General features: G+C 42.5%; 1 protein-coding gene across 6 annotated transcripts in view; it reads left to right on the plus strand.

Moving 5' to 3' along the window:
• Positions 1 to 12,196, plus strand: part of NAPEPLD (N-acyl phosphatidylethanolamine phospholipase D) — a 79,826-nt gene that overhangs the window by 62,630 nt on the left and 5,000 nt on the right. For all 6 annotated transcript variants that reach the window (XM_045052298.1, XM_045052295.1, XM_045052297.1 and 3 more), the window contains exons 3-4: positions 6,672 to 7,318; positions 10,584 to 10,698. In XM_045052298.1, the coding sequence (XP_044908233.1) occupies positions 6,672 to 7,318; positions 10,584 to 10,698 (762 nt within the window). The remainder of the gene's footprint in view (positions 1 to 6,671; positions 7,319 to 10,583; positions 10,699 to 12,196) is intronic.

Genomic DNA, 12,196 nt, shown 5'->3' on the forward strand with positions numbered 1-12,196 from the left:
TTCCAACACCATTTGTTGAAGAGACTTTCTTTTCTGCATTGCATATTTTTGTCTCCTTGGTCATACATTAATTGACCATATAAGTGTGGGTTTATTTCTTGGTTCTGCTATTCTGTTCTCTTGCTCTGTGTGTCTGTTTAGTGCCAGTGCTATACTGTTGTGAGTGCTGCAGCTTTGTAGTTTATCTTGAAAGCTGTTCCCATCTGTGCTGTCAAGGTGGAGGGCAAATGTTAACTGGGGGGCTCACTTGCCTCTCAGACCCAGAACATTCTGGTATTTACTCACTGTTTGGCCAGAGTAGTTAGGGACTGGCTCCTTTAAATTCTAGTTGTCCTTTTCACCCTGTCTGTGCCCCATGCTCCCCTCTCTCAATACCATCCCTCCTTCCCACTGCAGTCCACAGTGAGCAGGGTGGGAGTTCCCTTCATGACTGTCTCCCTCTCTCTTTCTGTTCTCTGTGGTCCCTCTTTCATTGTGCAGAAGCTGTTGGGTCAGCCCTCAGTTCTTTGGGAGGAATTGCTCTAAAAATAGGTGTAGATTTGGGATGGCCCTGGAGGAGGTAACCATTCTTGGAACAGAACTGTGTTTCTGTTCTCATTCTTATTGGTAGTATGGGTGTAGAATTTTTGTTTGGAAACCGTTTTCTCTCAGAATTTCAAAGTATTACCTCCATGACATTCTTTGTAGTATTGCTGTAGAGAAGTTCAGTGCCAGTCTTGAACCTTTGTTTGCCCTGTATTTCCCCTGTAGAAACTTTGAGGATCATCTCTTTTTTTGAAACTTCTCCCAAGTTGTGTTTTACTTATTGATCATGCTCGATGCCTCGTGATGTGAACTTTCAGATGGGAAAGTTTGTTTCTTTCAGTTCTAGGAAAAGTTGAGTATTCTTTGAAAATTTCCTTTCCTCATCCTTTTAATTTATGAAACAACTACTAATTAGGTTGTGGATCACCTAGATCAGTTCTCTGTAGTTTTCTTTTTCTTTTTCCTGTATTTCATCATTTTTTTTTTGCATTCTCGCAGATTTCCTGACAATTCATTTTTAAATACTTTAGTATGTGTTTCAGAGTTTTAAGAGGTAGTAACAATGTCAAAATTTGAGATTCTTTAAAAAAAAAAAAAAGAAAATACAAATACCTTATGATCTTAACTATGCATAGAAATAGGACTGTGTCTAAAGATAGCATAATGTTAACAGTGGTTATAATCTCTGCAAACGGATGTATGGATGGCTACTCTTCTTTATATTTTACTGGATTTTCCAAACATTTTATGAAAGGTATTTTCTTTTATAATCAAGGAGAAGTTTAAAAATATTAAGCCATTCTGATGGATCTAGTACGCCTGCTACACATAGCATGGCAAAAATATAAAACATTACCATTGATAATTGAGGTATTTTGGTAACATCCGTCTCTGTTCCGTGTTAACATAATATCGGCAAAATAAATGTGAAAAAGAAAAATAGTTTTTATTTAAATCAGAGTTGCAAAGCAAAACTGTGAATTTCCTCAGTAAAAAGATACTTTCAGTCGGAAGAAAAGGCTTAACTAAATTCTTTAAATGTAATTATTTTTAAAAACATTTTAGCAGATTTGCATCATCTCTCATGCACACACATATTCTTAAAATAATTATTAAGAATATGGGTTTCATTGTTTTAAAGTTCATGAGTAAAAGTTATGCCATGGAGAAAGCTATGGTTTAATGAAAAGGTAGGGTCTTTAGAGCCAGGAAGACCTCAGTTCCGATCCTGAGTGAGTGTGCATGCGCTTGCTGTGTGCCCTGGGCCACCTTCTTAGTGACCCCTCCCCCTCCATATGGGTATCTGTAAAATGGCAGTGATATCTCCTTCATTAGAGTTAGATGACAGAACCCACCTAGGCATCTGGCAAAGAATAGTGGTTGAATGAATGTTAGGATTTTTCCCTTTCCTAAAGAAAAGTAAATATTAACTAGTATCCTGGTTAATTATGGGCCTAGGGATTTTCCCAGTTGCAGCTTTAAAAAGCAAGGCCAGGGGCGCCTGGATGGCGCAGTCGGTTGGGTGTCCGACTTCAGCCAGGTCACGATCTCGCGGTCCGTGAGTTCGAGCCCTGTGTTGGGCTCTGGGCTGATGGCTCAGAGCCTGGAGCCTGTTTCCGATTCTGTGTCTCCCTCTCTCTCTGCCCCTCCCCCGTTCACGCTCTGTCTCTCTCTGTCCCCAAAATAAATAAAAACGTTGGAAAAAAAAAAAAAAAAAAAAAAACAAGGCCAGCCAAGAAAGTCCTAACCTAGTAAAGAAAATGCCAAGCGAGTGCTTGGTTTCTTCAAATAAGAATTTCCCTACCCCCATCTACGTGCTTTTTTTTAACTTTAATAAAATCTTAAATAATAATAAAGTAATCTCTGTACCCAACATGGGGCTCAAACTTAAAACCCTGAAATCCGTATTCACATGCCCTACCAACTGAGCCAATCAAGTGCCCCTCTAACTGCTTTTTCAAACTCTGATTATCAGGGGGTGCCTGGCTGGCTCATGCCAGGCGGTAGAACATGTGATTCTTGATCTCAGGGTCATGAGTTCAAGCCCCATGTTGGACATGGAGCCTGCTTTAAAAAAATTGTAAAAACACCAACTCTCATTAGGACATAAAAGTTATTTTTTCTTTTTTTTGAATCTCAGTTGTTGACTGATTATTATGGACATAGTGTTAGAGATCAGATTCTTTAAGGTGGTCTTTTGTGATGAGCTGAGAAACCATATGGCGTGCAGAAACATGGTGTGATTGCTTAATTCAGATGTCTTGTCAGTACTTTGCTTTAAAAAAAAAAACAGCTTAGGTGAGCTATAATTCATATACTCTACAGCTGACCTGTTTTAAATGTACAGTTCAGTGGTTTTCAGTACACTCCGAGTTGTGCAACCATTCCCACATTTAATACATTTTCATTACCCCCAAAAGAAACCTCATGTCCTTACTCAGCAGCTCCTACTTCTCTTACCCTCCTGCATCCCCTGGAAATCACGCATCTATCTTCTGTCTCTATGGACTTGCCTCTTGTGGACATTTCATATAAATAGGATCATACAGTCTGTGGTCTTTGGTGACTGGCTTCTTTCAGCACTTTACCTGTTAATCTTCTGTTTAGAGAGCAAGGTGAGGCGGCCAGAGGTGCTCTGCTAAAGGTTTAGTCAGAAGATACTGTGGCTTTTAAAACTTAGGGCAAAGGGGCGCCTGAGTGGCTCAGTTGGTTAGGCATTCCACTTCGGCTCAGGTCATGATCTTGTGGTTCGGGAGTTTGAGCCCACATATTGGGCTCTGTGCTGACAGCTCAGAGCCTGGAGCCTGCTCTGGATTGTATGTCTCCCTCTCTCTCTGCCCCTCCCCTGCTTGCACGCACGCTCGCTCTCTCTTCAAAAATAAGCATAAATAAAATTTTTTTAATTAATAAAAAAAAAAATTTAGAGCAAAAAAGAGGTGCACCTGTTCTCAGGGAATTTTATTACAGATATTTTGATGCACTATTTAAACATGATGCTGCTTAAGATTTTTTAAATGGTTTTAATAACAATTCAAGTTCTACATTGAAAAAATGCAATTGAATGAGTTTTGACTTGTTTATATATTCATGAAAAGATTACAGGATGATGTACATCCTGTCATCTCCAATAGTTGCCTTGTATCCCTAGTAATCCATCTCTTATCCCTGGGCTGGTACTTGTGGCTTTTTTTTTTTAATATGTATTAAATAGAAAATTAGGACTGACTTAGGAGTCCGTGGTGGGAGATAGTATGTGTGGAGGCCAGCGGGCTGACCTTGTGTGACTGTCATCACTATTTGTTTTCTCCTCTGTAAAGTAGCATTAGTTAACAGGAGCTGCCTGCAGTATTATGGTTGGTCCTAAATTAAACATTTTTAATGAAGTAGTTAGTATGGTGACTAACACTCCATAAATGGTAGCTCTTGTTAGTGTTATTTTGTGTTATACTAAAGTACTTGACATATTGGATGATTCATCACCATCACTACTATGGTGCCTAGTGTGACGCCTAATACACGGTAGATACTCAGTTTATATTAATTCTCTCCCTTTTCCCTCATTGTTGATAAGTATACCACATGACATTTGTTACTGTTCAGTAGCCCTAACTCCTACCAACTTTGAGAACAGATCTGAAAATTTTCCACTCATTCATCCAACAGATTTTGTCGAGCACATGATGTGTTTGTCCCTGCACTGTGCATTGTGCCCTGTGGATGGTTCCAGGTTGAGTAAGACGTGAGATACATCCTGTATACGCCCATCCAGGGTTTGGGCAGAATATCCATGGATGGTGCATGAACAGAGTGGGGTGGAAGTTGAGTGGCTGGAGTGATTGTCCCGGTCTGTGGAGACTTGGTGTTGGCCCCGTGAAGGGTATGTAGTTAAAGGTCTCAAAGGGATCAGAGGGAAGGCATTTTAACCTGAGAAATGGGTTCAGTATTGTGCAGGGCTCCCGAGCTCTATCTGGGAGCAGGAATCAGTCCCAGTGTCGGTGGGACACAGCCCTGCAGGAGTTGGGTGAGACACAGCTGGAGAGGAAGACTGGGGGAGTCCACCGCAGGCTTCCTCCTGGGCCGAGGAGGGGAGTCGTGTTTTGTCAGTCAGTAGAGAGCCTGTAAAGATGTTCCAGAAAGGGAGACAGTTGTATGGTAAGTAGACTATTTTTGAGGTGGCTCTGGTGTATGGATTGAGTTTGACAGTAAGACAGTTTAGTGATCAAGGAAATGGGTAAAAATACAGAGTTGGTGCCTGATTGTTTGTCCAGGTTGTGGTTTCTTTCCCCTTCCGGAATACTTGCAGAGTGTTTACGGTGTGCCAGCTGCTCCTGATGTGGTTGGTCCCCATCACAATGAAGTGTAGGTACAATTATACTCCTTTTTCAGATGGGGAAACTAAGGGTTAGGGTGGCTTAGAGGGTGTTTGCATTGCCCTCCACCTCTGCTGCTCCTTCTCTTCCCCTGTCGGGACCCTTTTCCCATTCAGACCATCTCTGTGACCTCAGCTTTCCTTCCCTGGCATCTCCCCCCATTCCCTCTCTAGCCTCCACCTCCCTGCGGTCCCCTTTGTTCAGTCTTTATCTGTCATGGCAGCTGTTGTGACCACACTCCAGGTCGTCATTTGCATTCCAGAATGTTTTCTCTAAACATAAATTGGGACAAATCTTTTTTTTTTTTTTTTTTTTTTTTTCAGATGCTTCCTGTCTCTGGCATTCAAGGCTTTTATTGTGTTCTCATCCTTCATAGATTGTCGCCTGTCCCCAAATGCCACTTTTGTTCCTGTTTGGCTCTTTGCCTTTGCTTGGGCATTTTCTCCACCTAAAATGACCTCCTTCCTTTTCTCTGCATCATGAACTTCTTGTCAATTGGTCAGGAAACTCACACAGATCACTGTGTCGCCTTAGGCGACTGGACTCTATTCCTTTTTATTGGGCTGTAGTGTGTCTTGTATTTTACATAATTATCCAATACCAGACTTGTTAAAACTGATTTGCTGCAACTTACAAAAATCCACGTAGCGGTAAAAAACAGATGAACAGAGAAGAGCAAAAGGACTCTTAGGGTAGAGAAATAAAGCCAAGTATAAAGTTAGTATAGAAACATGTGCTGTCATCCCCTGCACAATGTTGGAAGTAGCTTTTTCCCAACTTCCTGGTGCAAAGAGGGAAGCATGAACTGTTACGAGTTTTCCCAGTGGCCAGATGAATAAGGCCAGTTGCTCTGGTGAAGAGCTTTTCCTGATATTGAGGATTGAAAGAAATGTTTCTGGGGTGAGTGAGAAGGTGGGGAAGGAGGATGGAGATATACTGAGTCTTAAGTTTAGACCTCTCTCCAGTACATACACGGCCAGGTTCGTGAGGCGTCTTCCTGTAAATGACCTTGATACAGCAGTAGAGCATAATACTAAAGCACAACTTAGAAAACAGTTTTATAAAAGCCAGGACTGTGACCCTACAACAGAGCTTCTGTAAGGATAAAATGGAGAATAACCAAAGAAGTAATGCTTCTGTTTTGTTCTGGTTACTGTTTTACATCTGTTTACCCCCAAAAGCAGTCACCTTCTCATAGGCAGGGACCATGTTCTGCTTTGGTTTGATCCGAAGGAGAAAACCTTACGGGTGAGGAATGAGAGCCGTCCGTGACTGGGGTTTGCTCAGTGCTCTGCTTCGAGTTCTGTGTGCTCAGATTCATATCTGAGATACAGGGTCTACCAATAAATGGCTGTAAGTTTTCTTTACTCTGTCCAGGAGCCCACCCACCTATTTCTGACACCATTTTTAGCAGCAAATGTACCAGCCAAGTAAAGGGGCAGAGTGACTGCAGCTAGGCTACAGTTTTGCTTCCAGCGCTTACAGAAGAGAGCTTCTAAAATTTTAAATAAGTTCAGCAATGCTTGAAGTTGCGCATTTAATTTTCCCTTTGTGTACTGCATCTGGGACTAAGACGACCTGATACTGTCATGATTACTGAGTCAGATTTGGAGAGAGGTATGCATTTTCATGCAAAAGGCAAAAATAGCAAATTTATTGAATGAGGTCATTTCTCCCCAAATAGCCCTTCTCTCTATAATCAGAGTCCAAATATGTTGTGATACCTTTTATCCCCCCCACTAACAGCTGCTTTTCTCCCTTTCTTTCTGTGCATAGGAGCTTGATAAAGAGCTTCCAGTGCTGAGGCCGTATTTTATCGATGACCCCGAAGAAGCTGGGGTGCGGGAAGCTGGCCTCAGAGTCACATGGCTGGGACATGCGACAGTCATGGTGGAAATGGACGAGCTCATATTTCTCACAGACCCCGTCTTTAGCTCCCGTGCGTCACCATCGCAGCACATGGGTCCAAAGCGGTTCCGTCGTCCCCCGTGCACCATAGGTGAACTCCCCCCGATAGATGCTGTCCTTATCAGTCACAACCACTATGACCACCTGGACTACAATTCTGTCATCGCTCTGAACGAACGATTTGGTCAGGAGTTGCGATGGTTTGTGCCTTTGGGTCTCCTCGACTGGATGCAGAAGTGCGGCTGTGAGAATGTGATCGAGCTGGACTGGTGGGAGGAGAATTGTGTCCCTGGACACGATAAGGTCACCTTTGTCTTTACGCCTTCCCAGCACTGGTGCAAAAGGACTCTCGTGGATGACAACAAGGTTCTGTGGGGCAGCTGGTCTGTCTTGGGGCCTTGGAGCCGATTTTTTTTTGCAGGAGACACTGGCTATTGCCCTGCCTTTGAAGAGATAGGAAAAAGGTTTGGACCTTTTGACCTTGCAGCTATTCCCATCGGAGCATATGAACCAAGGTATGTACACTTCCCAGGATGGCAGCCCTGCTATGTAATAAGTGGCCTCAACTCTGAAGTAGTTGAGTTTGTGGTCATTTGTGATCTCCTTTCTGATTTTGCTGGTGGACTTTTGGTGGTGGTGGCTGTTATTGGGGGGTGGTGGGTCAGATTCAATTAAATTTCTTTTGAAAGTGTTTCAATCATGCCATTAAGTAATTACTCAGAATCAGAAATTTATCACCCAGAAAGATGGACCAAGGTTTAAAGAATTGCCGTAACCTAGCTACAAGTTGGCATTCAGTTCTGACTTAAGTTGAACCTACCAGCCAGTAATCAAACCTAGTTCACGTTCTTCACATGGAGGACATGCGACATAACTACCTTTCACTTCACATCTGGTGTGCACCTGTCCCCAGCCTGTAGCCCTCCTGTGTTTGGCAGAGAAAAGGTGAGGAAAGCTAGCAATCAGTCCCTTGCAATGGTGTTACTTCAGTCTGTACTGAAGTTAATGTGGCAGTGACCCCACGGTATGCCCCTCGCCCACAGTCAGAGCAGTTTATTTTTTTATTTTTTATTTTTTTAATTTTTTTTTCAATGTTTATTTATTTTGGGGACAGAGAGAGACAGAGCATGAACGGGGGAGGGGCAGAGAGAGAGAAGGAGACACAGAATCGGAAACAGGCTCCAGGTTCTGAGCCATCAGCCCAGAGCCCGACGCGGGGCTCGAACTCACGGACCGCGAGATCGTGACCTGGCTGAAGTCGGACGCTTAACCGACTGTGCCACCCAGGCGCCCCGTCAGAGCAGTTTAAAGGTCACACTCGCACTGGAGACCGAGGAGACCCAGCCCTGCCTGTGTTGTTTCATCTTGTCTAAGGAAAAGAGAAGCGACTTCAAAGAATTCAGTTAGATTTCAGCTAACTGGGTGACAGGAACAAGTTAAACACTAAAGTACATGCACAGATACAGAATTGTATGTATGATGGCATTTTATTTCAGCAATCCTACAAGCAGTAAAACACTAGTTCAAAAATGAATTGAGCAAATCCGATGATTAGTTTCCATCTGATTTTGTTACATGTATTTAACTTTTAAGGTTCACTAAAAACCATGTCTTCACTATCTTTATGAATGCTTGCTTCTTTCTCCCTCTTTTTTTTCTAGTTTAAGAGGCTGGACACTTTTACCTTATTTTAAAATATTATGAATCTGTAGTAGTGCTTGAACTACATTTTTCCACTATAATTCTAATGAAATCTCTCAAAACATCCTGTTTTCAAACCAATTTCATATAGTATTGATCTTTCCTCAGTATATGTTCCTACTGTATTAGAATATCTCATTTGTAATTATGAAAACTCTTCCTGTGTCACAGTATATAAAGATCATATATATGGGATGGTAGAATGTGTACGGATTAACCACACAAATTCACTCACAGAATTCCCTCTTCCTGCTGCACTGTAGCTGTCTTAAGATGGGTGAAAGCCAGGAGGGCAGAATTTGCTCTAAGAGAATTAAAGTGTGGTAGCCTCTACTGTGTAATCCATTGCTCTGGTCAGTACTGACAGGTTTAGAAATAAGGTTACCAACAACTTCAGAGTGCTCTCTAAATGTGAAATGATTACGCCAAAACGGCTTTCAGTAGTAGACCTGTAACGTTCATACTTACATTATAGTATGGTCTACGTATTCCATCCAGGTTGGTTAGGAAGTTTTGTGTGTTTTGTTTCGTTTTGCTTTCTTTTTTTAAAAAAAAATTTTTTTTTTCAACGTTTATTTTATTTTTGGGATAGAGAAAGACAGAGCATAAACGGGGGAGGGTCAGAGAGAGAGGGAGACACAGAATCGGAAACAGGCTCCAGGCTCTGAGCCATCAGCCCAGAGCCTGACGCGGGGCTCCAACTCCAGGACCGCGAGATCGTGACCTGGCTGAAGTCGGACGCTTAACCGACTGCGCCACCCAGGCGCCCCTCGTTTTGCTTTCAAGTAGGCTTCACCCCCAGAGGAGAGTCCAATGCAGGGCTTGAATTCACGACTCTGAGATCACGACCTGAGCTGATTCAAGAGTCAGATGCCTAACTCACTAAGCCAGCCAGGCACACCACCACCCCGTTTTTTTTTTTATTTTTTTAAAGTAAGCTCTACACCCAATGTGGGGCTTGAACTCATGACCCTGATGTGAAGAATTGCATGCTGAGCCAGCCAGGTGCCTAGGATGTTTTTATTGTAACTTTCACACCAAAATAAAAACCTTACATTTATTTCAGGTAGACATGAAGGTGGAAAGCAAATCCCTTTGATTTGTTGTAGGAATTACAAAAAAAAAAAAAAATCAACAGAAACACCAAAAACTGTTTTGATCCTGCCCCGAATTCCGAGTGTCAGGAAATAGGGCAGAATAGTACTTCTCTAGTCTGCTGTTGAGGAGAACACAGTGGCTTTGTTCCTAGGCTCCCAGGAGGCCCAGCAGCTTCTAACAGTAAATAACAGCCCTTTAGCTGTTGGAGATGGATAGCTTTTCCATGCTGTGTTGTCTAAAATCCAGAAGCACCTGTGTCAAATCCATGTCCATGAGTCTTAACTGCAGCAGAGCTGGGAGTAGCAGAGCTGAGATCCACATTCCCAGCAGCTGGTCGAGCTGGGAGGGGTCCCCGTGCAGGCCACTGCCTCCTGAGCCCCACTCTTTCACAGGCATTTGGCAGCCTTACACTGTTTCCACACTCTCTTTGTTCAGTCCCCAGCGTGTACCCTGTGCTTGCTCAATCCTATGCCTCGCTATTCAGCTGTAGGATGCTCAAATAAAATCCTTGAATGGTAATTGGGTTTTTTTTGCTCCCAGTTTTTCAATTTTATACCCTAATTTTTGCTTTTTGCTTCATGTATTAAAAACGGTTTCAGCAATTTAGGTTCTTTTGAATTGCACTTTTGGTTTCTAGTCATTTATCCATTATCCAGTTTCTTTGATTCATATCAAGATTGCAAAATACCTTTTTAACGATTAAGACCTACCTTTAGAATAAATCATCAGTAAAATCAAATACGCATGAAACAACATCTTACGTTTCAAAGGGGAGTTTCACTTGAGATTTAGCTGTGGCATCACTAGGTTTGTGCAAGTAAGATTTTTGCTTTTTTTCCAGCAGGAAAGTGGGCTCAAAACAGATGTTTTTGCCTAATGTCTTACTCCTGTGCATAACCTTAAAGGTTGATTAGATGAAGCAGTAATTATAACTTAGTGCACATTTCAAAGGCCAGAATTAATAAATTGCTGTTTTATCAGGTGGTTTATGAAATACCAGCATATAGACCCAGAAGAAGCTGTAAGGATTCACATTGATGTTCAGACAAAGAAATCTGTGGCAATTCACTGGGGAACTTTTGCCTTAGCAAATGAGGTGAGTTTGTGATAAAAGTAACTTTCGTTATGTGTTTGACCTGAGAGGATCCTGGGATCAGCACACCTTGCAGTGTGTTCAGAGATCAGACAAGAATGAGAACCTGCACAGTCCTCAAATGAATTAAGGGGTAAACCACATTAGTAAAACCGTATTTATATACAGTGAAAAAAAAACCAACAACCTCATTACACGCTGTTCTTTTGGAAGCATGGGTTTATATAACTAAAACAGGTATAATCTTGGAAAATAGAAAAATGAATCCTGTCTTCCCTCTCAAGGGGGCTTTTGTTACAGCAGAAGATGTAAGCTGTGTACATAACTCTAAAATGTGTTGAAAGGACTGACTGCTTCATGGTGAAATTAAGTGCTCTCGAGTCACATGTTTGATTTGGAGGGATCAGGGAGGGCTTTATGGGAGAGGTGACATCTGAATGTGGCTGTGAGAAGGCATTTCAAGAGGACTAAGGGGCAGAGCATAGACTTAGAGGCAGCAAGTGAGGGGAACAGTGAGTGTATGGATGTGATGTGGAGGACAACGGGGGAAGTGAGGCTGGACAGCCTGGAATTTTCAGGAATGTTATTCATCCAGTAAACAGTGAGTGTCTGCTCTGTGCCAGGCAATGGATAAATGGTGGCTTTATTCCTAGACTGATTTTTTTTCCTCAGCAAAAAACGTTTTCTCTTTTCTTGGATCTGGGGCCTGTCCTAAGTAAAAATTTAGAAGTGGATGGGCAAGGGGCACCTGGTTAGCTCAGTCGATTAAGCATCCAACTCTTGATTTTGGCTCAGGTCATGATCCCAGGGTTGTGAGATTGAGCCCCACGTTGGGCTCTGTGCTGTGTGGAGGCTGCTTAGGATTCTCTCTCCCATCTTCCCCCCACCCTGCCTTTCTTCCCCGATCTCCACTTGCAAACACTCTTTCTCTCTCAAAAGAAAAAAAAAAAGTTGAACTTGGCTTCTCCTACTTTGCTTTGTGTGGCCTCTTCGACATCCCAGGGCCTCTCTGCAGGAACCCTGTGATTTCAGGCTGTTCTAGGCACTCCCTCTGCCTGATTTCTGGCCTGCCGTCTCCCTAAGTTGTAGTTACACTGTAGTTACCTTTTCTGTAGTTACACTGTAGTTACACTGCCTGCCCACCCCTACTGCCCCCAGTTAGGATTCCCGTCCCATGATGCAGCAACCCCGAGCCACGCTAGGGGGAGATGGAATGGAGCAAATAAATGAATGACCACAGGGCCAGGGGAGGATGAAGGGGAACAGGAGTATGTGTGTGTATTTGAAAAGGAAATTGGATACTGCTTCCCAGTGGCATACCATACTATTCGGTGGCAATTTCTTATTCTATGTGTATATAACTGTGTATGTTCATTCCATACCCATAGATATGTATTCCATATATGACATACACAGAGCCTTAGATGAAGTAATAGTATTTTTTCAAACCCATTCAAAAAGAGGAATCACGGATGACTCCCTAGGTTTTTAACTTAACGGG

This window comes from Felis catus, chromosome A2 (genome assembly GCF_018350175.1).
Source record: "Felis catus isolate Fca126 chromosome A2, F.catus_Fca126_mat1.0, whole genome shotgun sequence".
NCBI classification, from domain to species: domain Eukaryota; kingdom Metazoa; phylum Chordata; class Mammalia; order Carnivora; family Felidae; genus Felis; species Felis catus.